Source organism: Xiphias gladius, chromosome 6, assembly GCF_016859285.1.
Source record: "Xiphias gladius isolate SHS-SW01 ecotype Sanya breed wild chromosome 6, ASM1685928v1, whole genome shotgun sequence".
NCBI lineage: Eukaryota > Metazoa > Chordata > Actinopteri > Istiophoriformes > Xiphiidae > Xiphias > Xiphias gladius.
The window spans coordinates 15,655,751-15,682,958 of NC_053405.1; the positions used below are offsets into that span (position 1 = coordinate 15,655,751).

A 27,208-nucleotide genomic window follows, 5' to 3' on the forward strand; every position below is an offset into this window, starting at 1 on the left:
TGTGAGCGAGGGTAGATGTGTGTGTGTGTGTGTGTGTCTGCGCACACGCCCGCGCGGGGCGACAGCTGAACCTGCGGCAGGCGCGCGCGGAATGCAGTATCCGGTGGAAAGTAACGGTACTTTTATGGAAGCGGCTCACCGACACACAACCAGCAGCCGGTGGAGTTGGTGCGCCGGGTGGTCGCATCTCGGACTGTCCCGCTTGGTCAGAGTTTCCCTTCTCCTGGTTTATATTTACCCAAAGGATTTCTTTTTTCTTTTCTTTTCTTTTTTCTTTTCCTTTTCTTTCTTTTTTTTTTTTTTTTTAATTTTTAATCATATACAGGACGACGACAGCACGCTCAAGAGGTAAACTCTCATTTTAAAGGTTATGTAGCCAGGGGATGTCTGTAAAACCATAAAAAATAGCCCATCACTAGTGAGCAAGGTCAAAGCTGCTTGAGTTTAAAAAGTTGTCTTAGGCAGATCGTAGCCTACCTCTTAATTCTGACAGGCATCAGGTGCATCAGGTTCCTTCATTTGTAAATCTTCAAGTCTTTTTTTTAAACTGTGGTGATTTACAGTTACATATATTTGTTACAATTCATGTCCACAATATGTGGTCAGGCCAAACAGAAACAAACCATATAAATCCGATTGTGTTGGTAGTAGTCAGAATGATCCACTACCATATGAATCTACCTGCATATGTGTCAAATTCTAATTGTTTTTCTGACACAGAGTCATGATATCTTGTGGCAGCTGAGTACAGAAATAGGACAACCACAGCCAAAGCTAAAAGGTTTCCTGCAACTGAATTTTTTTTTTTTTTTTTAAAGAAAGTTTGCAGTCCTTCAAGGCACTAAGAACTTATCATGAATACTATTTTGTTGAATGTTCTCAGTCAGAAAATTGTATTCATCGATGCACATCAGAAGAAACACTGTCACAGGCTGCGGTTTGAAAATGGCAGATTAGGATCTGATACAAGTGTTATTCGGTTCAGTCTCCTGCCATTCACCTCCCTGTTACTAGGAATGAATTTGGGAGATGAAAGGAACCAAAACTGATCTTAATCAATGAGAAGCTTTTCTAAATGGATGTTTAGCAGAATAGCAAGCACCATGATTATCATATGAAACCAGAACTTGCTTTTAATGTCAAATGGACTGGTCTGCTCATATAATTTTATTGTTATTCTGATTTCAAAAGTGTCGCCACATTTGCCAATCCTGTATATGTGTGTGGACAGAAACATGAATACACATGTGGACTCCTACCAACTATACTAAAGAGAAAAATACAATTAATTCATCTCAGACAGGAGAGAAATGTTTGCTTGTTTTTTGTTTTTTTTTTACTCCAGATCGTGCTGTAAAGCTGGTCAAATTCCTTTCGATGATTTTTGAATCTCATTTTACGTTGACCACACCTCTGAGGCCTGCCATGGTTCAACTTCAATATGGACTCAGTGTTGACTGGGGGCTAAGAAACAGGAGTCAAATCACTGTGATATGGGATGATTTTTGACAAAAATAAGAATAAGATAGACCGTGGTTCATAGTTCTATAGTCTCACTGTTTGTATACCATGCGACACAGAAATGGCCAAGCTCCCGATTAGCAGCATCATGCCACAATATGATCCTCATACCTAAATAGAAGAAGTATTTGAGAACACTGATAAACAGCAACAGTTTTAGTGTTGGATGACTAACAGTCCAAACAGTCTCTCATTCATCCAGTTGTCTGGCTCTTAGTCTGGCCATTTTGTCAAGGGTCTGTTGGGCGACATGTGGGTGCCGACTTGAGCTCTCTCCAACTGCCTATCACTCATCAGAAATAGCCATGATCACATGTCGTGCTCCCACAAGTGGGCTATAAATAGAGGTCAACCAACTTCCATTGCGCTCTTTACTAGGCAGCTCTCTTTGCCCTTAACTTTGTTGTCAAGAATTGCCCGTTGCACATATAAATCCCTGCACCAGATTAAGAAAACAGTGACATTACAGTATCATAGATTAATTGTGAAAAGTGGAGAATCTAACCTTTCAGAATGGCTGTACTCTTGTTACTTGATATTCAACAGTTACAAAGGGAAAACCTTGGTATTTGAGCATGGATTATGAAAAGATCTTAAAAATGAATTATTTAATCAAGAAATTGGTCAAAAATTTGCTATTAGAAGGGAATCTTGATATTTTAAGAGTGCACAAAAGGACAGGCATTCATAATCAACAAATTCATGCAACAGAAAATTAGGGTACATAAACACGTTAATTCAAACACATTTGAAAAGTATTAAGTTTTTGTTTTTTGCATTGGCCGTGAATGAATCGTTTACTAGCCTTTTGCAAGGGGCGTATTTAAAAAAAACAATAGATCTGATAACTCAGATCATGTCATATGATGGGTCATGTCATATGGTCAAAATTCTTAACTAGTGTTATGTTTAAAGCAGATTGGCTTCAATCAATCAATTGTGGATTATGCAACAATACAGTAATATTTTCCCTATTCCTCCTTTGCTTTACAGGTAACATTCTAACAGAGCCTCTTTGACAACTTATCATCGTGGTACAAACATGACGGAGGTGGCGCAGGTTGCGGTTGTAGTCGCTCACGATGTTGATGATGTCACAAATGAAAATGAGCACAGCGTGAGCGACGCAGAAAACAAGGAAGATGATATGACACATGAGGAGGACGATGCGGCAGTTAATGAAGATGACGACACTGGGGAGGAAAGTGAGAAGACGTTACACAAAGAAGACAAAGAGCCCTGCCACATGAATGATGAAGAAAGTAATGAGACTGACAAGCCACATATGAACGGTGTGGAGCACAAAGAAGACGAAACTGCCGATAAGAAAAGTGAAAGATCAGAAGCTGTTAATGGCGTAGCACGGGACAGAGAGAAGGAGGAGGATGCACAGCCTGAAACAAATGAAGACCAGAATATGTCTGATTTGGCACTTAAGAAAGAGGTGAGACAAAAATTTAAGATTAGAAACATTATTTTTACAACATGTTTCATGTGATTCTCCTCCATATGAATATTGCCCTTTAGAAAACCATTCCCCCTGCTACATCAAATAACTTTCTACTATCTTTTTTTTTTTTTTGGACTGTTAAACCACAGAAATTTCTCAGATCCAGAAAGCCGGTTGCCAGAAGCTACGTGCCCAAGCTGAACAAAGACAAGGGGGATGTGACGAGCAAGTTCGCGGCCATGCAGAAGGCCAGGGAGGAGCGCAGCAGGCAGAGGAACAAGGAGGAGCAGCAGAAGAGGAAAGCGCAATTCATCAAGGAGAGAGAGTGGAATCGCAGGAAGCAGCAGGTCAAAGACAGATAACCCCACTAATCTCTGACCGTGACCTGCATGGCATGATGAGGCATGACGGAGTGACAAGCCTGCCAGTTTGAGTGAGATTTCACTGTCTTCTATACACTACACTGCAACATTGACCGCAATTAACCTGTTAATTATTTTTGTTTCATGTAATATTCAACTTTGGTTTGTGCTTGACTTTAGAAAGATGGTGAGTCTTTTTTTTAAGTTAACTTTAACCCTGTTAATGTGCACACGGAACACTAAACGACTGAACTCCACTGGCCCTCCAGTGGATCCATAATCTATAAATGCATGATGACCAGCCATACATTGGTCAGCTCTCTAAACTTTTGACACTTAAGACATTTGAAGACATCACCTTGCATTCTGGGAAAAATAAAAGATTAATCTATGATCAAAATAATTGATAGTTCCATTCCTAGCAGATAACGATCCTTTTTTTTTTTTCATTATATAAAAACTCATGTCTTGGACTTTGATATTTCATCTTAGCTTCAGTGATGCACAAGGAGAAACAGAGAATATACACATGTATGATATGGACATGCAGTGTGGAACACAAAATTTTTTGACTTAGAAGCAGCTTGTGGGAAAATGTAAGGGGAATGTCAGAGATTAGGAATTCAAGAGTTAAGACAGCTTTTCTTCTAGATTGACTTTGATGAAAAAAATGCAGTGATACGTTGTTGTGAGTGGATTACCAATGATACTTAGACAGAACAACCTTCCCGTGTACAGCCGTGCCATAGCTGGCCAGGCTCGGACACCTACGCTCATCTCCTGTGTGTGCAACAACATCGGGCCCCAATCACAGGCCCACCTGCAGGTCACATGGCCAAGCTATTAGCAGGGATTAGGTCCTTGTTCTTACTGGGACCAGCATGGCTCCTGAGTGACAAAGGAGATGATCCCAGCTAAACCGTAACCTCACCACACTCTCCATCTGATCCGCCACAGATAAAAGAACTACTCGCTTCCAGTGATGAGGAGGAAGAGGTGAAGCCAGCGAAGGCAGAAAAATCCTACGTCCCCAAAATCACAGGTAAGACATGCAAAGGGATGCAAAGGTTAGGAAAGATGGATATTCAGTGAGGGATCTGGGAGGAAGGGGAGGCTGAAGGCTTGTGTCATTCTCTGTGTAATCCTCAGGCAGTGTGAAGGGGAAGTTTGCAGAAATGGAAAACAAGAGACAAGAGGAGGAAAGGAAGAGGATGGAAGAAGAGAGGAAGAAAAGGGAAGCCCAGGACAAAATGGAAAAAGCCAAAATCAAGAAGGAATTGGCTCAGAAAGCAGCTGAGGTAAGTGAACCCGCAGTGAATTCCCTGTACAGGGAAGTGGGCCAGCCTGTCTAGGTGGCTGCCTTTCCGATGAGAATGGCGTACTTGTATCTGTGATGATGCAGGTAATTCTCAGCTGCCACTCGGATGAGTTATTTTAAGTGGCATTTGAGATCCAAACAGTTGGCAGAGGCTGGATATAGGTCTGAAACCGCCAGTAGCATTGTTGACATGACCAGCGTGTGAACTCATGGTAAACGGATCTCCTTTTATTTCATCTCACTGAGTAAGACCTTTGGTAGTTTGGAAGGTAATGTACTGTAAAATGAAGGAATATTTCCAATCAGTAATGTAAAGATGGAACACTGTGAATGGTGTTTTTAGGCTTATTATACCGTAGCTTTAGACAGGTAGTGTAGTTCTTAGGAATAGTTACATAAGCATTCTTGTGCCAGATAGGCAATTAAAGGGAATTACCTGCTGTTTCTTTGCTCTAATTCTGCCTTAGTACAGTGAGAACAGTTTAACTTATAATAACATTAACAATACTTTAAATGTTCAACAGCTATATGAAAATCTTTCACAGGACTCTGTTATAACAGCATTAATTGTATTCAGCTTTTTACTTTACATGTCTTTTCAACTCTGCCTTTACCATCGTCAGTAATGATCGGATCCATAGCTACTGTGCCAGTGGGAAGACTGGGGTCCTGTCCCCTGGATTTTTCATTGGGAATTCAGGGGTTTTTAACAACTTTGGGGTAGTTACATCCTACAATTAAAAAGTCAGACATTATTAAGGATAATGTCACTGTTTTTAGATGCAGTATTTCTCCACCGGGATTCAGTATTGAATCCCTGAATTGTATTCCTGGCAGCTTGGACAGGGCTTTGAATCAGCATTTGGACCCTCTTGTTGGGAAATAAAACTCATTTACTGGGTCTGTAACTGTGACAAAATTACTTGGAAGTTTCCTAGAAAACAGAGCAACGAGATGGTTATTTTAGTTTAGTTGGCTGACTTGAGTTTAGAAGCAGCATTTTCCTTGAAAGAATTGCTCCATTTCAATAAAACTTAAAGAATATATAAGTGTAACAGCTAACCACGAAAAACCAAATAATTAAAAAAAAAATTGAGACTTTTGAAAATCCTGGCTTGACCCTAGTAATGGATCAGACAAATATCATGTACGTCAAATGAACACTTTCGGCAACACCATTCCCTAACAGCCTAGTTTATTCTAAGGGGTGTGAAAAATCGGACTCGTTAATGGCACAAAACAACAAGTACATCGGTCTACAAGTACCGTAACTAGAGGGCTTTTATGTGCATTTACTTGATTTTCAGTGGGTCACATCCCCATTTTTTACTTTGACATATTATTATTTCCTTTGCGTCTCGTTCAAGTATATTAACAAACGGAACGGTGTTTTAAATCTTTTGTCAGCAACTGTCCCACAATTAAAACGGTCCTGTTCAAATGTGAGGAGGCACTGACTTGGTGATCTAGAAACAACTGGAACAGAGCTGCCAGGTTTAGACAGCAGATGACTGGCAACTGTTTCCCACACCTCTCAGTGACTAAATTAGCCCTAGACCTCCTTACTGTGACTGAATTAGACTCTGCTATCTTAGATCCTCTGACCTACTGCAAATGGTGACATTAGGAAAATAGAGTTGCCCCTAACCCACCGACATGCTCTTTTCCCAAGTCTATGTGTGTTGGGTGTGCACTGAGTGACCTGCATTTTTTTTTTGCCTCTATCACTGAATAGTTAGTGTGTCACACCATCTATAAGAGCTCAACCCCTTGCACATGACTTGCCGACATGATTTATATTTCGTCATTCGTTTACTTTAACAAATTCCTTACTCTGTGCCTTTCATGATCCAATTTATCAAACACTTTTTAGGAAGGAGATGACACAATCCTTGTACGGGTGGTCCCAGCGAAGCCATCACGACCCCCGGGCAGAATCAAGCTGAACTTTGAGGACATGGAGAAAAATCGAGAGGAGGAACTGAAGAAGAAGGCAGAGGAGGAGAAAAAGAGACAGTACGATGAAAACAGACGTTCCTTCAGGGAAGCCAAGCGGCGCTCGCTTGTTCAACAGGTAGGAATAAGGATTTGAATACCGAGACACTTCTGTGAACATTCAGCTTAAATAAGAGGTCGTTTTGGGTTTTTTTCCCCTATTTTTACAAGCACCTTAATGAGTGTGGATCACAGACTAAAAATGTCTTCCCTCTCACACTTATTTGTCTTTAGGATGAAGAGGAGAAGCCCTCTGAGAAGCTGCAGGTGACTCCTGGAAAGCTGAAGATGACATTTGAAGAGCTGGAGAAGGAAAGGCAGGAGCAGAGGAGGAAGCAGGCTGAGGAGGAAGCCAAACGACGCCTGATAGAGGAGAAGAAAGCTTTTGAGGAGGCCAGGCTGGGAATGGTAAACAAAAACTGCAAGACATAACACTGATTTCAAGGGAAAGTTGCAAGTTTTATAAATCAATTTCCTTTTGCAAAACACCATATCAATACAGTTTAGAAATAGTTATTACAACTTAATACATGTATGGTATTTTACTATCTTTCTTTCCCTTTTATCCTGATACTGACAAACAGTGATATCAGACAAATATGATTTTTGTTGCGATAAACTGTGACATTACACTGGATGGATTATTTTCTGTGTAGCGTAAATTACTACTACTTTTATTTAAAAAATGCGGCACCACCTCCTATTGAAGGAAAACATATAAACCAAATCAATTTGTCTTATAATCAGAAGTAAGACAACATCTTGGTCTAAATCGGGATATTTATTAACCACCATCTACTAACAAGGGATAAATGCAATGACCGACAACGATGAGTAAAGTGGAGCAAGCGAACAATGCTAATCTGTAGTTGATAAAATGAACTGTGTAACGAACTGGACAATGGTGGGAGACAATATGACTAAGCTTTTCTACCTTATGGCTATACTACTAACTGACACTGAGATATCTACGAATGAAATTAAGAATGAAAGAAGAATTTAAAAAATATTATTTCGACTTCAACCCAGCCAAGAGCAGAAAGTAAGATGGTTTTGCCTACTTTGAGCGGTGCTGAACGTTTCTGGAGACTTTGTTGGTCGGAACCCAAAGCAGTTGATGGTTGCGGTTGGCAACCTCTTGACGATGGACTCCGGCTGTTTTCCCTGAGGCGTCGTGTGGTTGCCAGGCGACGGGTTGTACCAGTGTGTCTCAGCTGTTGGTCGTGAGCCAGCAGACCTCTCTTCGCTGATACACCGCTGGTTGTACTTGTGTAGGCGGTCGTGGGCAGATGTGTACTTAACTTTCGCTTGGTAACTTCGGAAGGGATTGGCGTTGGCCAGACAGCACGAGAACCTTCAAAAATCTTCAAAGCAAAGCTTTGGTAATAGTTATAAAGTTATAAAAAAAATATTCTAAGGCACTTCTGCTCTTCTGATTCAGTTTACATTGATTTGGCTTGTAAAGTAATGAAATAAAGATCTAGAGTATAGACAAAAGTAAAAGTACTCAGAAAGCATGTGGCAGTAGAAAGTACAAACACACAAGGTCGAAGCGAAAAATGGCAGAAGAGCAGCAAGGAAAGCAAAAGAGGCAAAAAGCGACAAAGTTTCATATCAGTACATCATTCAAAACCTTCATCATAATGCAAATGATTAATTGACCAACAAGAAGAATCAATGGTTTCTAACACTATTCATAAATGGATGGAGATTATACAACATTCCTGTGAGCAATACTGATAAAAATACAATTGCGGGTGGGAACTGAACACAGACCTGTATGGCGGATGCTTAATTACACATAGTCACTAGGTGGCAGTATGGTAGATATTGTATCGAGCTTTACCTTTTATAAAGTGGGCCTTCTAAATGATACAGACATGGGAATCGCAGTCATTTTCATACAAAACATTTGCTGAGTAATATCAACTGGAATTACTGAGTAGTTGGACCGCTATTTCATGTAAATTCAGACGTGTTAAAAAGGGAAGAATACTAGTTTCCAAGACAGTGTTGGTATGCAGCATTATTTTTGATGGGCCTGCTATACCTGAGAGGAGAAGAGAGAGTAGCAGAGAATACGAGTGTTTGTGTGTGAGGCAGGGGCAGAGAGAGGGGCTCACACCTTGGCAATAATTACAGTTCTTTTGATGTTGCTTTCTCTGGGGAAGCAAACAAAGATGAGCTCTTATTGTTTTATCGTCGTAGAATGAAGTCATTTTCATTTTGTGGAGATTTTTATTGTTTTTCCTACCATTTGCCACTTGGCAGTTTTGTCCTGTTTTAATTGCACCAGTTCTCTGTCGTAAACCTTTCTGTCTTCTCCTGGAAGTGAATCCTTCCTCCATTCTGTTTGATGTCAGGGTGATTGTTTCATTGTGAGAGAGGGAGAATGTCCCTACTTAATGGCGTGCCAAGATGCTGCTGTGTCCACTACATCTGTGTAGCAGTAGTAAAGCCCCTTTGATTCCATTTACACCTCATAATTTTCTTCACATAGATTTCTTTTGTAGTGAAACTTTGAATGTTTGAATTGTTGTGTTGACTTATGGAATGTTTTTGTATTATCAGGGAGAAGATGAGGGAGACCCTCAGCCATCTCAGGAAGACAAGGAGGAGTTCCGACCTGGAAAGCTGAGGTTGAGCTTTGAAGAGCTGGAGAGGCAAAGAGTTGAAGAGGAGCGCAGGAAAGCTGAGGAGGAGGCCAAGAGACGGATGGAGGAGGAGAGAAGAGCTTTCGCTGAAGCCAGGAAGAGCATGGTCAATATGCTTCCCATGAATAGATACAAAATTGACTAGAAGAGCTGAAGTGAAGGCAGACAAGCGCTCAAAGATTATGAAAAGGGGAGAGTTAGATGAGAAGCCTGATAGCGCTCTCATGTCTGTCTGTTACATATAAGGCTGGGGAACTTAGCTTAGCACAAAGACTGGAAAAAGGCGGAAACAGCTAGTCTGGCTCTGTCCGAAGGTGACAAAATCTACCTACCAGCACCTCTAAAGGTCATTATTTATCATGTTATATCTCATTTGTTTAATACGCACAAAAACCAGCATGTAAAAATGAAAAATTAACATTTTATAGGGGGTTATCGCCCAGACTGTTTCCGGGCCAGAAGCATTAACTTCCTGGAGTCTCCGCTGGTTGTCTGACAGCTGCTCAGGGCCAAGAAATAGTCCTGCATATATCCCCCAGTAAACAACAAATTGTCATATTTACACTTTGGTTTGGTACGGGTTACACAAATGAGATATAATGTGATAATTGGTGAGCTTTAGAGGCTTTAGCGGGTTTTGTTACCGTTGGGCAGAGCCAGGCTAGCCATTTCCCTGTTTCGAGTCTTTGTGCTAAGCTAAGCAAACCGGCTTTGCTTCATATTTACCAAACAGATATGAGAGTGGTAATAATCTTTTTATCTTCCTCTCCACCAGAAAACGAATAAGTGCATATACCAAAATATCAAACAATTCCTTAGCTTTCATTTGAACTAGAGATCCTTAGTGCAGGAGCCAAATTTGGAAAAGTTACATAGAACTGGCAAAAGATAACTACGCCATCAGCCACTTCTTATCTACAGTCCTCAGGCTTACCTTGTTGTGTTTTTACTCAGCTTGTAGATGAGGATGACGAAGCGCTGATGGCCTTGTTGAACCTGGAGGGCAGTGAGCCTGGGAAGATATGCGCCAGTTTCGAGGACCTGGAGCGCCAGAGAAGAGAGGAAGAGCAGAAGAAGGCCGAGGAGGAGGCCAAGAAGAGATTGGAAGAGGAGAAGAGGCTCTTTGCTGAGGCCCGCAAGACCATGGTAGGTGCACATGACTCAGTGACCAAAAACTGTACAGTGTGCATGTGTTTTGCTGATCACTAACATGTCAGAACTATGATGTTGTTGTTTGAGCTTTGACTTAATTTGCTGCTGCTAAGCTTTCCCCTGTAAAAGAACGGGGAGAAACCTATGTTATTAGGAAATTTTAAATAGCCCAACACACATGCAAAATGTATAGACATAAACTTTATTTATATATTTTATTATCATGGCTATTTGTAGCGCGACTTAAAACATTTGTTAAAAAACATTATAGATAAACATCAGTTATGACCAAAGCAGTTTTTCGCTACATCAAACTAACACTTATTTTATGTTTTCACACTGACCTTATCTGTTATCAATAATTGGATTCTAATTGGACGTGGATTAATCATTTTTGTTCATGTATTGTATATCATTCTTATGGCCTCAAATGGCACACCTGCATTGCTGTTCCCTTGTCCAAATTATTTCTTTAAGAGCCCTGGCCTGGATCAGGAAAATTCTGCATATGGAGATGAAACAGTAAGATATTTTCAATTTCAAATGTTCATCTTTCGCAGAAAAAATAGGAGGAAACAACAGTTGTTCATACAGTATACAGTTTGCCGCTTATAATGCATTCAATCTGAATACACGGACACAAACGTCTCCAGATGATGATGGTGTTTTTTGGATGCATGTAGTCTTTAAATGCTATGTGCAGCAATAAGAATGGCTCCTGCTTAGTTTTTTTTTTGTGGTTTTATGACATTATTCGATGTTGGGTAAGTAGTTGGACGTTTTGGAATTGTTTTATTCTGTTATCAACTGAAGCCAACACTTTAAATGGTAATATAAAATGGACATGATACTGGATGTAGTCAGTTAGTTCCTTCCCAAATAAAAAATATCTGCCCTTGTCTGCAATTGTTTCCATAGGCACCAGATGAGGAAGAAGGGTTGGTGAAGAGTGAGTCTCAGGAAGCACTGCACCCTAGAAAACTGGAGATCAACTTTGAAGAGCTGCTGAAAGAGAAGGAGGAAGCTGAGAGAAGACGTAAGGCGGAGGAACGCAAAAAGAAACTGGAGCAGGAGAAGCAGGAATTTGAACAACTCAGACAAGAGATGGGCGAGGTCAGTCTGGAACAGTTGAAAATTTATGTGGAGCACATGCATCAATACTGTATGTTTTTGGAAGCTCAGACTTAGTATAACTTTGTCAGCTAATTATGCCAGAGAAAACAGTAGTTGTTCTACACGAGTGTTTTAATCTTAGCTTAAACAAGTGTTTTACAGTATCACAAACATGCAAAACTCATGCTTAGGGCACCTTAATCGATTACAAATTTAACCTTGAAATTTTTTACTCTGCACATTGCTGACTGCACTTAATTTTGTCCATAATTTTCAAAGTACTCACAGTCATGCCAATTAAAGTGGCTTCTCTTCCACAGGAGGAAATAAATGAAAGCTCGGATGTTGTAAGCAAAGAGTATGAAGAGCTGACTAAGCTCAAGAGGACCGGCTCCATCCAGGCCAAAAATCTCAAGTCCAAGTTTGAGAAGATCAAACAGCTGACTGAAGAGGAAATTCAGAAAAAGATAGAGATGGAGAGAGCACGGAGGAAGGCCGTTGATGATGAAATTAAAGAGAGAGAAGCTGAGAGGTTCCAGGAAGTAAGAATACCCCCACATTATACAGGGATGTGAATCAATAATTCAAGATGCCACAAATACAATTTTTTAATTTGATTTATTAAAATGAACAAAAGATATATGTTTTTTCTCTTTAAAGTCATGAAATGTTACTTGAAAGATATCAGGTTTTGTTCCGACAGCAGAGTCTCACTCTCTTCACTTAAATGTGATACCAACGGAGGATTATCTCAGTGTCACATATGGAAGTTGCCCTGTTTTTCAGGAGGATGAGGAAGGAGAAACAACTCTAGTGAGGGCCGAGGAGTCACCGTTCAAACAGAAAGTGGACATGCGAGCCCGATTTGAGCAAATGGCCAAAGCCAGAGAGGAGGAGGAGAGGAGGAGGATAGAGGAGCAGAAACTGCAGAGGATGCAGTTTGAGCAGCAAGAGATTGATGCTGCCCTCCAAAAAGTAAATCTTCCATGTTCATGACCATATATGTATTCTTAATGCATAGCAGCTAAGTAAAAGTTCGCTTTAAGGACGCTTTGGTTCCAGCAAACACTTCTGATTCTTGTTGTCATCTGTTTGCAGAAAAAGGAGGATGACGGGGAGGACGAGAGCAGCATCATCAATGGCTCTGCGGCCTATGAGGATGAGGAGGATCATGCCAGGTCGGGGGCTCCATGGTTTAAAAAGCCCCTTAAGAATCAATCAGTGGTGGACGCGGAGCCGGTTCGGTTCACCGTTAAGATCACCGGGGAGCCGAAGCCGGAGGTGACCTGGTGGTTTGAGGGAGAGATGCTCCAGGACTGTGAGGACTATCAGTATATAGAGAGAGGAGAGACGTACTGCCTCTACCTGCCGGAGACCTTCCCAGAGGATGAGGGAGAGTACATGTGCAAGGCTGTGAACAGCAGAGGCACAGCAGCAAGTACCTGCATCCTCACAATAGAAAGTAAGACCACCTTTGTGTGACTGAATGCCTGCATGGTACCTCTTATGTGGATTTCAGCTTCTCAGTATGAAGTGGATCGCATGCTCCTCTTCCTCGTGAACTCGGGCTGAGAGGCAGATGTGGATAACTGCTCTTCTGTTTCTTTCTTGCAGCTTATGACTACTGACGCCCTTCTACGTTCTGGAAACTTTCCCTGTTGTCTCTCACTCCTTTTGTAAAACCTTTGCCCCTCAGTGTATGGTATGGTCAAAGAGCAGAGGGGAGAAAATAGCAGTATGCTTGGCATTCCTTAGGGAGGGGATACACACACACACACAAAAAAAGCAAAATGTTTACGTATTGCGCAATTGTAAAGCTTCACTCCCTGTTAGATGATACCTGTGCCAAAAACAGACATGATTCTTGTTCCCATGCCAAGGGTTGTACAAAACAAAACAATCTTCACTGAGAGGCCCTATTGATATTTGTGATACCAGCAATTTTCAAGTATCAGAGTACTGTAATGTAAATATCACACTTTATGGTCCATACGCGGGAAACGTGATGCTTGAGGCATTGAAAACGGTACAATGCCGTTGCCTGCTGATTTTAAAGAACGGGATATGGGAATATCAGTAAAACATCTTACATGCTTGCTTCGGTATTCTACTACTGCTCAACAACTTCATCAATCAGCATGTAGTTTTCGGTACCCTACCCCATATTAGTAAATGGTATTGTGATACTTGCTGGGTATTATATCGAGGGGTAACATGCTAGTCATCTCTGTGGGGTTTATTTACAATGATATGATATTGTAATGGTAGCCGCATATTGCAGGAACAAAACAATTTGAACTTGTGTACATCCTGATTTTCAGTGAAACTCTTTAGGTCCAGATCATGTGTTTTTTATTTGCAGCATATAAACAATTTTAATATGTTGATTTCTCATGCACCAACCCCCCCCTTTTTTTGAGTTAAATGTAATACTCTTGATACAGTTGTCATAATTCAGTTGTGCTGGACAGTAGGTAACCGTTTTATGGTTTGATAATGAAAAAAAAAACTTAGGCTAGCCTGAATATTTGTCATATATTATAAATGAAAAATGTTTTAATAAAATGAACAAAAATAACAGCATTTTTGTGATGTCTCTTATTTTTACTTAAGGAAGACGTGAATAACTGCCACCCACTGCCTGATCTGTTGTACTTGTTGCTGGCGTTGCTTTTGGGAGAACTGTCCCTTTCCCTTTGGCCGTGGAGGATTTTATCATAGTGGCCAAAGTTGGAACTGTATGTCATGTGATGCACTGGGCCATATCTATTACAAATATAATTTCCATAAAACTGTTCACAATTTTTTTTTTTACAGAAATTTAAACCGTGACCCCATAAAACAAAGCAACCCCTCCTCATCAAGACTGGATTGCCACCCAGGCAAAGCAGATAGCTGCCCTAGGGCCTGAATGCCAGTTGATTTTGGTAAATGATTTACTTCAAAAATGGTCAGGGAATTAGAACCTCCAAAATACAATATCCATTAAGGCTGTTGCTACATTATTGGTTAATTTTTTGTCCACGTCTTGCAGAGGAATCTTGTGTCAAAATCTAGTTATTAGAGCTTGATTATTTCTTATTATCTTCTGCTCACATGATGCATTTTCCTGACTGAGTTGTACTTAATCAACTTGCTGCAAAACAACACAATTAACCATTGTTAATTGCATAGGAGCGCTGGTTGCTCCAGACTGTGAGGCCATAGAGAGTTGCTCAGAGGGCGCTGGGTGGGTTGGTCAGAAGGACGCTCCGCAGCAGAGGCCGAATCCAAATGTCCTCAAGACTTGTGTCGTGTGTACGGTGACATGTTCACCGTCACCACGCCAAGTCTTCGAGGCTGCTGGACCTTGAGGGAAATATCTGCGAGTCTAGTTTTGATGATAAGAAATCCGAATTATCTGCCTATTCATATTCCGTATGTGCATTATGAAACCGTACTGCATCAATAAACGTATATAACAACAATGAAAGAAGTTTTACGCCAGATGATTATTTCTTTTTTTTTTACATAATCACATCCATACCGCTACGAGTAATTCCCCGATCGAAGCCAAGTGAAGTCCGCACCCCACGCAGACTCTCTGGGAGTCACTGAGACCCCTCGATGAATGGACTTGATGAAATGTGGATTTAGTCAGTCTGCGAGTCTGCAAATTGCATGAAGTCCGGACATTTGGATTCAGCCTGATTCTCATCCAGGGCATCCTAAGAGATTATCCCCTCCATGCTCCTCATATGTGACCAGTTCATCTCAGCAACTCATAAGTAAAAAGCAAAGATTCTGACACTTTCTGAAAAGATAAGCACAAGTTACTGTTGAAGAAATACGAGGGAATCGCTTTCTACTCTCTCCAGCGCGTTCGGCAGGGGGCAAAATAAACTCGCTCCGAGTGGGCATTTTTCTTCGGAAAGAATAGGCCGCCATATTCGCATACCTCGTCCACTGACCATATCCGCAGTGGAGAAGCGGAGCGACTCGCGTCGCCAAGGAAACGCACATTGCCGAGCAACAAATCTGAAAGAGCTGCGCGGTTTCACTGATCTCTAGCACACGTGGACCGTCTGCGAAACGGCCCCCCCGTATGTGAAACGGCCCCGTCAACCTAGTACAGATCTGTGCAGCCCACCGCCGTGTTCTGGTTCGCTAGTGGGTTCGTTAGGGCCATAGTCAGAACAGCCTCTTGTTGATTATCTATGTTCCCATCATGGTTATTTCAGTTGAAGACGTTTCTTCCTCCCTTGTGCGGGAATACCTGAGTCGAAAGGTAAGTTAGCTAACGCTAGGTGGTGAACAGGCTGAGTGCCGGACACATCATTTCTGTGACTACAAACCGCTAGCATCGCTAGCGTTAGCCCCGGCTCAGCTATGCTAAAGAGTTTATGTCGGTGTTGTGTCGAAATCTGTATTTCGTCTGATTCTGTGCCACCGGATACAGATTCAACTGTGAAACCAGTGCAGAATTTGTGACCCTGTGTGTAGTATTTAGCATTGGCTAGGAGGAGGGTCACATATAGTCATAGGTGTATCATCAGTGTCAGAGTATGTGACCATGGTGAAAAAAAAACAAGAACCTTGGCAGCTGCAAAATGGCTAAAATTCCTTGTCACAGGCTCTGGTCGGTCACAGAACACGGTATAACAGTACTGCTGATGTCGGTATTGATGTGCAGGGACTCAAGAAGACTATTGCCTGTATGGATGAGGAGCATCCACGCACAGAGGCCAGTATTAACAACAGATCACATCTGAGGCAGATTCTCAACATGGAGGATCTCTATAGAGAGAATAAGGTAAGTCTTGCAGCTGGAGGTTGGCACCTGGGCAAGAGCATAACACGGAAAAATCTGGGGCTGACATCTCTGCCTTTGCAGGTTCAGAGCTCCCCCCTGAAAACTTTACTGGAGATTATTGTAAAGCATCACATCGCGGGCCCTAAGAATGACAACCTTACCAGCAGTGAAATTGATCCACTGCATTCTGCTCCAGCTATCAGCTCAGTTGCTTCTCGTGCAGTAACACCAACAGTGATGAATGACACTAAGACAGACGGTAGTACAGCAGCCTTTGTTATTGGCAGCCACATCAAATTGAGGTATTTCACAAGCAATGTTTTTGATACATAAATTTGTCCTGTTTTAACTATTTAAAAATTGGTTTGAACTTATATAGGATTTATGTTTCTCACAGGTCTGATATAGAAGAAGCATGCCCTTCTCAACCTACAAATACCTCATTATTGCCTGAAACAGACAGTCTGTCTGGCTATAATCAAACAGGTTTCTGGACCTATGATTCAGTAGACCACAAATGCAATCCAGTGTTGGCTCCCGCTAGGGATAATGAGAGCTTCATGAGAAGAGAACCTGAAAAAAAGACTCCCATCGCTGAGAGCACCCAAAGGAGCAGAACTAATCGAATTAGACGTGGCATGATGGCTGGACCAATACCTCGTACACCTCAGGTACTGAATGTCTGATGCAGTTCTTAAAAACATATTGATCCCATGTTCTTGTCCTTTACTGATGTTTTTCCTTTTTAGGAATCAAACAAAAAAAGGCAGAGTCGAAGGGTAGAAGCGCCCCAGCTGCTGCTCAGAAAACAAGAAGAACTCAGGCAGTCTAGGGACGGACCCTCCACTACTGGCTTGCATCCAAAAAGCTTAGAAAGTGGCCTAACTGAAATAAGATCAGTTGACTGCGTAGGAGGGAGACAGGAATTGCGAAGTGCGCCAGTGAGAATGCAGAGTGAAAACAGCTTTGAAAAAGTGGGACAGCACATACTCAAGACAAGAAAGTAAATAGCTTTAAGATGTTATACTCCACATAATCAGTGACTTCATGATTTTATACCGTTGAAGTTTTTTTTCCTACTGATTTCAGGATTTTGTTCATTAGTTTATTTATATTGTGTCCTTTTTCTCAGAGTAAAGACCAGGCCAAATGAGACTGACTTGGATGTGTCTGAGATGGTTTTAGGTAGGTGCTCTATATGTTCAGTATTAATGCAGAAAATGTGAAAAAAAAGGGTTCATCCTTTGTCTTTGCCTTTTTTGACAATCAGCTCGTTGCCTTGGAGTTGTCAAAGCTGATGGTTTGTGAATATATTTCCAGATGATATTGATGACGATGACGATCTGCGAGATCTCTCCAGAGTGTCCTTTCAGAGAACCATCACAGAGCACAGCTATGCAGGCCGCCCGATGGACCAACACACTGCTATTGTATGTGATTTATGGTTTCTTGTAGAAATGCTGGTCACAGTTTCTGCAGTTGCCTTTGATTTTCTGTGTGTTTTCTGTTTTTGTTTTTCTCTAGGAATTGAAAGCGGTTCTTCTTGGCTCCAGCCTAAATTATTTCAGTGTTGAGTGGAGGAATCAGGGCTTCGCATTCTCAGAAACGCATGACCTGAGATATGGAATTGTTCAGAAAAAGGTTGTTTCAACTGTGCTATTTTGCTAAAATTCACTTGTCCAGCACAAATTTTCATACAATGTACTGAATTGTGGGATTATGCTTTATATCCTTATATTTGCATATTTCTTTATTTTCTAGGGTGGTCCTTGTGGAGTTCTGGCATCCATCCAAGCCTTTGTTCTAAAGAAACTGCTCTTTGAAAACATCGAAAGCAGTAATGCAGGCCTTCAGTATGTCATCCTTCAATTCAGAGCTCTTCCCTATCATAATCACTAAAATGCTTTTTATGGCCTAATTCACATCAAGGAGTTATTTGTAGCCACTGTTAAGTATTGACACCTGCATTTTGGTATTAACTGTACCATTACCCCAGACAGCTTGCTTTTCACTTAAATGCCACTTTGTTCTTATGAGGTTAAGACCTTCCAGCAATACCAGAAGAAAGTGTCTTGTTTTAGCGGCGGCTGAAATCCTGTGGAGGGCTGGCGAGGAAAAACAAGCTACACTTGCAATGTAAGAGCTTACTGCTTAATTCTCTCCATCCAGGCATTTACCAGTAAACAAAACCTCATTACCGATAGAATGCATGTAAATACCTGGCTCAGATGTTAAGGATCAGGAGGATTCAGTATGTCACTATTATATGAGCCACATCCACTACAATTTTTTTTGTGCATTTATTTTTTTAAAACAGAAGTTCAGGAAGAAATCATTTCACCCCAACAGGACACTACAAATCTGAAGGAGTGCTTGAAAAGGTATGGACATGTCACTGCATACACACCTGCCAAAATGTATGTATTGTAGTAAAGTTAGAGTCAAGGGTTAGAGTTTTCGAATATTACCATGACTAAAATATTATTGTAGTAAAATTAACAGCCATATTTGATTTTGCAAAAACAATTTGCACACTGGCAAATATCTTTGTTGTTCTTATTTGTAATGGTTCACCTTTGCTGTGTAAATAATTCATTTGCAAATTAACAATCTTTATTTAAATCTTTGAATGTAAATGTGATGCCTAATTTAGAGCAACGCTGTTAAGTGTAAGCTTTATGAACACCTTTTTGTTTTAGATAACATATTTCACTGTGGATAGTATCAAGGATCTGCAGTTGCTTCTAGAGCAGCATATTGAGCAGGTGAGAGACTCAATATCATCTTCCTCAGTTTCATTTTGCTTGTCAGATGTACAAAAGATTGTCAACTTTTCTGTTCTAATCTATCTTTTTTTCCACAGTTTGAGACTGGCGTGTTAGGATGCATACTGCTGACCATATCTGCTGTTCTCTCTCGATCTATTGAAAAGTATGTGGAGCCTTTTAAACGGCATTACTCAACAAGATGTATAGTATAAATTTCTACGACCCAGATGGTGGAACAACACCCTTAAATGTGCTTTCTCTCTCTTTTTTTTTTTTTTTTTTTTTTAAGAGTAAGAAAAGATATGGACGTGCCCACCACCACACTCATTGGAGCCCATGGTTACTGCACTCAGGTGTGACGCAAATCAAATGGTTTAGGACACTGGGTGTTGTGTTTTGTTTGTGGTTCAGATAATAAATACAGCCGCAAGCAGCGATTCCAGGTTCAAGCCCTTTTGCGCTCAACAGAAGGAAGCAGCTCATTCGGCCAAAATTGAAGACGCGAGCAGCAACGTGCGAGTTTCAGGCTTTACACGTGGCGAAAGAGCCATCATGGCATGGTCAAAATTGTGTTTTTGGGCCTCAATTACAGCGCCACCATCTGGCCAATTGGGCTCATATATCTTGGGAAGCGCTTGCAGATCATTTCCTTTTATTGGGCTGAGTTTCATGTTTCTAACTCACTCCAGCTCATTGATATTTGAGCCGATTTCTGCAGAAAATGATGATGAATCCCCCTTTGGGGCTCAAACCCTATTAAAGGTACAGAAATTGCTCTGGGTGCCACTGGTTTAGGGACTTCATCATGTTGAAATAGTCAGTGTTTCTAGGTATAAAAGGCATCAATTTGCTTGTATTTCTCCAACTCTGCTGCTTTCAAGGTTAATGTTACAGTTTAAGGTAGTGTTGAACAGCTGCCTTAAAGCCATGTCATTTTTATAAATGAACAAGCAGCTCGTCAATGAACAACTGCAAATAATTTTCACAGAAAAATAAACCAAACACTTAAAAATGTGCTGTGATGATGTAACAGACGTGCTCACAGGACGTACAGTTTGTTGATGGCACAACAACAGATAAATCTCAGTGAAACACACAAAACTATCGTAATCAATACTGTACTGTTAATACTCTATATACAAATATATTCTGGTACCAACATTGCCTTTTTGTGTTTGTATTCACCAGGAGCTGGTCAACTTGTTGCTCTGTGGCAGAGCAGTTTCTAATGTCTTTGACAATGACATGGAGTTAGACTCAGGCAATAGCAACATGACTCTACTCAAGGGAATCAAAGGCCACTGTGAAGTTGGCCTGCTGTCCTTGTTTGAACATTATAACATCTGTAAGGTGAGCGACATTGCTGGCTGACTGTGGTCACCCCGTCACTGACAGACCAGATATAGTCAGAACCAAGTTTAAGACACAAGACTTCAGGGGGCATTGTTTACTGTAATTATAGGCACATCTGTGCTGCTGACGGCCCAGATGTGCCCATAATTACAGCAAAGAATGTTCTTAAGACTGTTATGGGATTTATTTGATAGTTAACAACACATACACAGCCTGAAAATGCCTACTTCAGAATGGATCGCAAACACGAGAAGAGGATAACTGAAGAAATTGTGACATAACAGGCTCTCTCTGGTTATCTCAAGCAGAAGCATAGTAACAAATTAAACTGACCAAGTGAAGTGGATAGTCACATCTTCATATGTGAAGATCTTTTGATGAGCTGATGAGTTGATGAGTTTGATGTGGTGAAAAATATCTAAGTTGAAAAATATCTGCCCACAGAAAGCACTGATTAATTGCAGATTTTGCCCTCATGTTTCTAATTATCGAGTTCTCAAGATTTTTTTCAGTTGGAACTCGGAGAAACCAGAGACTTGGTGGCGTCAACCAGAATCTGAAATAAAGAGGAAATAGTGCCATGAACATTATACAGACTTAAATGGCAGACAGGATGATGAGTGTGTGAATTTATTGTCCCTTTTCCTCAATTTTTATCGAACAATACTACAGTGACAGAGTTTTGATTTCACTCCACTCCCACCCTGGTAGCAGCAAGGCATTTTTAACACTTTTTAATATGTCCCCCTTGAATTATGTCACCCAGTACACTTTATCACATTGAAATACAGAATAACAGTAGCAAGACATCATCCTAATTGGTCTTTTTCACATGGCTGAATTCCATTTAGCTGTTTCAGGGGCCTGGTAATGTGAATACTGGCTCACTGCGACACTGTCATGGCTTACTGCGGCACATTTTGTTTGCAGTGACAAGGCCTGTGACACTTTCTAATGACTACAGCAGACATGTACACTATGGCTTCATGAAACTATATGACTGACGTGACAAAAGAGTAGATGAAATTCTTGAAATTATTTCACCTAACATGCTAATATACCACTCTGCTATGTTCTATATTCTCCTATCTAAGGTAGGAGCTTACCTGAAGACTCCCCATTACCCCATCTGGGTGGTGTGCAGTGAAAGTCACTTCAGCGTGCTGTTTAGCCTGCAGAGGGAGCTGTTGACCAATCCGGACAAAGGTCCGGGTTTTGACCTATACTATTATGACGGACTGGCCAATCAACAGGAGGAGATCCGCCTCACTGTCTGTACGTAGCATCACTTTTCCCGCATTCTGGGTGTTCTTGTACTTTCCTTTTCGATGTTATGTTTATTATAATCCCCTCGTCCCAGTGAGTGACCACTCTGAAAAATGTACACTCAGATTTGGGTATAATTTGATTTGATTTTGGGGTTTGTAAGTTCATGAAAACCATGGAAAAATCAAGGAGTATGAAAATGGCAATTTCCAGACTGAGAGAAGTTTTGGAAAAATAAATAAATCCAAAAAAAAAAAAAAAAAGGCCAAATATGATGTTCGATTAGTCCTTCTTTAAAAACACAAAGGTTCCAAGCATTCAAATATCTTTTTTTTGCACTTTATGTCCATAAGAGGGCACACTGTTGCAAAACAATTTTGTGGTCTACTGAACAAAATCCAAAGTATTTCCAAATAAGGCTTCTTTAATTGCTTGGAGTGCATATCACTCTTTCTGCGGCCAAGTTGGGTTGTGAACTCTCTGCCATCATTACCAAACAATTGTTTTTGAATTATTCAGTTGTTTCAGCTTGACCTACATTCCATTTTCAATCAATGAAAGTGACGTTGTGCGACTCCTCTCCGTCATGCAGTGCATTCAGTGCAGTGGCCCAGGCACGTGAGAACTCTCTAGGCAGCTAACGGTGGTAGTGCTATTTTTTTTTTCCACAGTCAAATATTAATATTCACATTTTAAATGTCTGTTTTTTCTTCCAATTCGATTATATAATCGAATTTAGAATATTCATTGACAGCCCTACTATATAATAGGGAATGTGTGGTTCAGTTAAGATAAATGAACAGTCCTTTGATGTTGGGGCAGAGCAGTCACGTCATTTGACGTTACGTTGTTCTCTGCCTGGGGTAACGTCAGAACTTCGACCTGAGATGCAGCTTTTACTTGGACAAGATGTAAATCTGCACATTGCCAGGAAAATGCCGATTTAATAATGTCTGGCTTCACTTGGACAAGTATAATGCATGGCTTTAGAAAGACCAGGACCAGGGACGTGCAAAATGTGGACTGTGTAGTAAAATGTTCAACATTTCGAATATGGAAGAGGCAGCACTAGCTAGCCATGCTAAAGGAGCTAAGCCACCCACTGCTGCTGCTCAACATGAATCAACTCTCAACCCCATCACAGACTTTTTCGTCCCTGTGACCAACGTGACACCTGCTGCTAGCTGCAGCGCTTACCTCTCTTCAGCCATCAAACAAAGTACCATTTCGGGTGCTGTGTCCAGAAATGAAGCCCTAACAGCAGAGGAACTGTGGGGGCTAAAGGTGGTTAATTCTCAATATTCCTACAAGTCATGTGAAGACACAAGCCAGCTTTTTACTCCTCCACCCCAGCGACAGCTGTGGCTGGAGGCATTATGTTTTCGGGTTTTCCGTCCGTCCATCCCATTCTTGTGAACGCGATATCTCAGGAATGCCTTGAGGGAATTTCTTCAAATTTGGCACAAACGTTTATTTGCAGTTGAGGACTAACTTAATAGATTTTGGTGGTCAAAGGTCAAGGTCACTGTGACCTCACGTCCATCCCATTCTTGTAACTACGATATGCCAGGAACACCTGGAGGGAATTTCATTACATCTGGCACAAACATCCACTTGGACTCAAGGATGAACTGATTAGAATATGGTGGTCAAAGGTCAAGGGTCATTGTGGCCTCACAAAACAAATTTTTGGCCCTCACTCAAGTAGTCATATGCTAATTATGACAAAATACACTTAATACCTTTTATTAAATTCCTTCAAAGTTTTTACTACATGTTTTTGGATTGATATTGAATTTGCAGCAGAAGCCACCCTGAACTAACTCAGGTCTTCCAAAAACATTTCAGAGAGGCCGAGACTACAGATTACGTTGGACCGCGAGGTACTCTTGACCTCCTTGAAAAGCAGCTGAAAAAGGCCGCGGTGCATCACTAATTAGTGAGAAGCATGCAGTCCCTCAACCCGAGACGCATGGCTGAATCTAAGGAGCTGTGCATAAGTCAAATGAAAAGAATTTTGCACATACTTGTTGAAGCTAAACACATAGATGAGGCAACGTGCGATGATATCCTCAGATTTTAGGAGGTTTTGTGATTTGGCTGCTTCTCGGGCTAAATTCAGGGAATTTGACTCCAAAACAGATTGATTGGACACCCTGCTGTGTGAGACAATGGGGACATAACCATTATTTCCCAGAGTGTAAGGTGTGGTGAAGGCCAGTGTGGAGAGAGAATTTTCCATTAACAATGAATTGACTGTGGAGAATCACAAGGAGAGGTCTCTGGTGGCTCAGAGGCTTAATGTTGATGTCAGGTCTGTTGGGGGCATAACCAAGGTAGAGATCACAAAAGAGCTGCTCCTTTCAGCGGCTGGAGCAACGCAGAAGTACCATGGCTAGCGGGATGAAGAGAAGAGGAAGAAAGAACAGCAAGCTCTTCAAGCTGACTTGAAAAGGAAGGCCATTACAGATGAGCCAGATGATTTGAAAAAGAAGAGGGCTGGACGGAGGCTGATATTTGTGTCCTTGAGAAATTGGTGGATGAATACGCTGAGAAAGCAGAAGCCACAAGCAAACTGACCTTCATCACCAAAACCAACAGTTTCTGCTGAACTGCAAAAGAAAAGAAAGCATCTCTGCTGAAGATTGAAAAGCATACTGATGAGAAGCTTGAAGAAATTAAAAATGAACTGTCTGGATTTTTTTGGGCGATTCAAACAGGGAAGGTTATTTTTTGTTGATGCTCAATTAGATTAATGGAGGCATAGTTGATTTAAAATCTTCTTAGTTACAAAATCTTGTATTCCAGAAGAGAGTATCTCTCTGATACTAATGCCATCTGAGGTTAATGTCAGTTTTACTCTCTCAGGTTTTGATACATTTTATTCTGTAAACATCTTACTGGTGTGTCAGCGTTACATAATAATAAATAAATGTTTATTTTGTATCAAACCACAGAGCCTGTCATCAATTTTAGTTAAAATATACTTTGGTAAATTTTGACATGGATTTTTATTCTTATTGTTCACGTAAACAGTACAGACATGTGTATGGTCATGAAAATTTGCCTAAAAGTCATGGCTAAGTCATGGAAATTTATTGGTAAAAATGTGTATGAGCCATTCTGAGTTAGATGTTGGATCTTTCCCATGCTTATTTCAATGCACTGTAAGTATGGCTAAACTGAAAATGTTAATTGTTTGCGTTTGTAGCTGTTGGCGAATCGGCCGTGAGCTGCCAGGATGCTGACACTGATCTCATTCCTCCACTGGAGCACTGTATCCGAACAAGGTAACACATGGACATACGTCCACATACACAGTGATATCTGCAGATCCTGAATATAACCATTAAATGCTTTGACATTTATTGCTGTTTAATCAAGGGTTGTTCAAATTCCTTGCACACTCTAAAGACAGCATTGAGTTGTAAATGATCATACATTACATACCTGGGTAAGTGCTAAATGCCTAAAAAACTTTTTTTATAACATTTTTAAAATTTTTTTTTTTTTCAGGTGGACAGATGCATTTGTCAATTGGAATGACACAGAACCTATTCTCTGACTGATCACATGGATTGATGTTATATTTATCTATATATTTCAGCATTACCATTTTTTTCCCTTCTAAGTAAGACCCAGTGTTGGGCAGATTTCACTTTGTTCTGCCATTTGTTCACGAGACACCACGGCCTAGATGTTACATATCAAACAAAGTATGTGCTGCTGTAAGGGTTTGGGCCAAAACTAGGATATGGCATATCATATCAGTCATAAAGTCACATGCTGTTGCCAACAAAATGATATTTTGAGAGAATGCAATAACTGTTTTTGGAAAGTTTCAGCAATAATGAGTAAACATGAACAGGCTTGGATGGAAACTCTTATAAGTCGCCTGTGAAATGCAAGAAGATAAAATATTGAACACAGTGGCCTTTTACTCTCTACCTATACTTTTATCGTACAGATATTGCAGATTGTTGTCCATATTTTACATAAAAAAATACAATTTCCCTTATTATTGTTTATTATGAATGAATATGTGATATTTTAATAAAAAAAAATTGGAAAAATTACTAAAAATGTAAGATAGATGTACTTTATAAAATATTTCCACACCATGTCTAAACAAATTTCACATGATAATTATGATCTTGTTTTACCATATGGTTTTAAAATGGACAAACATCAAATTGCCTTTTATTACACGTGCACACTTGAAATGAGGTAATCTGTTGGGTTGTATTGTATATGTTTTCTTTGGTCCAGTTATAATTCAGATGTGCAGTATGAAGATTACATATACTGATAAGTATGTGTGTGTTTGTGTGTGTGTGTTTGTGTGTGTCAAAGAGCAAGACCCGATAAAGGCTCCAGACATGTGTGTTGGTGAATGTGGCACTGAATATTATACTATATTGCTTATTGCCTTGATGAATTTTCACTCTTGACAGACCCCTCATCTGGAACAGATATTTAAATTACTTAATACCACAACTGTCTCGACATAGTGATGGTTGTTTTGCGTCACTCTCTTGCAACTCTCCATCACTGTGGCTTTATAAACACCATTTCTTTTGCTAAGGAGATATGTTTTTTTTTTTTATTTAAATCTTTTTCATGAAGCTTTTTGCCTGTCAACTAGAGGACATGATGAAAAGTATTGAATCAATCGCTCTAAATATAATTAAATATGGAAATGTTGATTACAATTACTCTACATACATTTTGTTACACCGGGTTGCAAGTTTATTAGGTACACCTGGATAAAACTAATGCAGTTTAACAACAGTCCTGCAATAAACCCAACAGTCAAGAAGGTTATATTGTTCAGTTTTTGTTGAAACTGTTGATATACCTTTATGATCATTTTGAAGGATGTAGTGTGTGGTGCTGTTGAACTGACTGACAGAGAGGTGCTACCGTTATTCAGCCTACCCTCATTGATACAAATGGGGTTGACCTAATAAACTGGCAATTGAGTGTTCAGCTTGGACAAACTTAAATTTTAATTATCTAAATGCAACTTGTCAGAAAACAATGTATTCTAACTACTGACATTACAGATTACTTGCAGCATGAGGTTGGTGTTACACTGCAGCTAGTAAAAGTTTAGTAGCTCACTGAATGTCTTTAGCAAACATGTTTTTAAAAGCTATTGAATTGTCTGTTGAATGTAACTGAGGCACCATTTATCAGTTGCTGTCTGTTAATTTTAATTTACAGAGTGAATTACTGAATGAGGAATAAAACAGACCGATATATAGATTACTAGAAACACCTGGCTTATACAGATGTACAAATCACTTTCATAAAAATCACTGTGTTTGTACTGCAATGTGCATTAGAGGCATTTATTTTCACCTCATTTGACAAATGAACATTTATGTAATTCTTACAGATTTTTCCAAATAAAGAAATCAAACTGAAAGCTAATTGTGAATTAAATTTCAACTATGTGACT

The 27,208-nt window shown here is 40.3% G+C and overlaps 2 protein-coding genes across 8 annotated transcripts; both read left to right on the plus strand.

The window, feature by feature from the left end:
• The first annotated feature begins 141 nt into the window (after positions 1-141).
• Positions 142-14,143, plus strand: nexn (nexilin (F actin binding protein)). Of its 3 annotated transcripts, XM_040129637.1 has the most exons (15): positions 143-348; positions 2,515-2,965; positions 3,121-3,318; positions 4,291-4,375; positions 4,483-4,631; positions 6,525-6,725; positions 6,881-7,054; positions 9,218-9,406; positions 10,255-10,446; positions 10,930-10,974; positions 11,371-11,565; positions 11,886-12,107; positions 12,352-12,540; positions 12,664-13,027; positions 13,180-14,143. In XM_040129637.1, the coding sequence occupies exons 2-15, from the start codon at positions 2,564-2,566 to the stop codon at positions 13,191-13,193; spliced, it is 2,619 nt and encodes an 872-aa protein (XP_039985571.1). In that variant the 5' UTR covers positions 143-348; positions 2,515-2,563; the 3' UTR covers positions 13,194-14,143. The 3 variants fall into 3 exon arrangements, with proteins under 3 accessions (XP_039985570.1, XP_039985571.1, XP_039985572.1); XM_040129636.1 differs by lacking the exon at positions 13,180-14,143 and having other exon boundaries at positions 142-348; positions 12,664-13,156; XM_040129638.1 differs by lacking the exons at positions 10,930-10,974; positions 13,180-14,143 and having other exon boundaries at positions 12,664-13,156.
• A 1,427-nt stretch (positions 14,144-15,570) lies between these two features.
• mindy4 (MINDY lysine 48 deubiquitinase 4) lies at positions 15,571-26,572 on the plus strand. Of its 5 annotated transcripts, none has more exons than XM_040129536.1 (18): positions 15,571-15,832; positions 16,178-16,357; positions 16,439-16,659; positions 16,755-17,028; positions 17,107-17,360; positions 17,490-17,542; positions 17,678-17,787; positions 17,882-17,998; positions 18,119-18,210; positions 18,395-18,493; positions 18,675-18,738; positions 19,057-19,122; positions 19,221-19,288; positions 19,415-19,478; positions 20,314-20,475; positions 21,573-21,753; positions 24,956-25,034; positions 25,261-26,572. In XM_040129536.1, the coding sequence occupies exons 1-18, from the start codon at positions 15,773-15,775 to the stop codon at positions 25,307-25,309; spliced, it is 2,193 nt and encodes a 730-aa protein (XP_039985470.1). In that variant the 5' UTR covers positions 15,571-15,772; the 3' UTR covers positions 25,310-26,572. The 5 variants fall into 5 exon arrangements, with proteins under 5 accessions (XP_039985470.1, XP_039985471.1, XP_039985473.1 ...); XM_040129537.1 differs by having other exon boundaries at positions 18,401-18,493; XM_040129538.1 differs by having other exon boundaries at positions 15,573-15,832; positions 16,238-16,357.
• Positions 26,573-27,208: the final 636 nt, after the last annotated feature.

Coding starts and splice junctions, on each gene's coding strand:
- mindy4 (XM_040129536.1), top strand. CDS start 15,773: ATGGTTATTTCAGTTGAAGACGTTTCTTCCTCCCTTGTGCGGGAATAC. Junction 16,660..16,754: donor GGCAGCCACATCAAATTGAG/GTATTTCACAAG, acceptor TGTTTCTCACAG/GTCTGATATAGAAGAAGCAT. Junction 25,035..25,260: donor GAGCACTGTATCCGAACAAG/GTAACACATGGA, acceptor TTTTTTTTTCAG/GTGGACAGATGCATTTGTCA.
- nexn (XM_040129636.1), top strand. CDS start 2,564: ATGACGGAGGTGGCGCAGGTTGCGGTTGTAGTCGCTCACGATGTTGAT. Junction 6,726..6,880: donor GGCGCTCGCTTGTTCAACAG/GTAGGAATAAGG, acceptor ATTTGTCTTTAG/GATGAAGAGGAGAAGCCCTC. Junction 10,447..10,929: donor CTGAGGCCCGCAAGACCATG/GTAGGTGCACAT, acceptor TATTTCTTTAAG/AGCCCTGGCCTGGATCAGGA.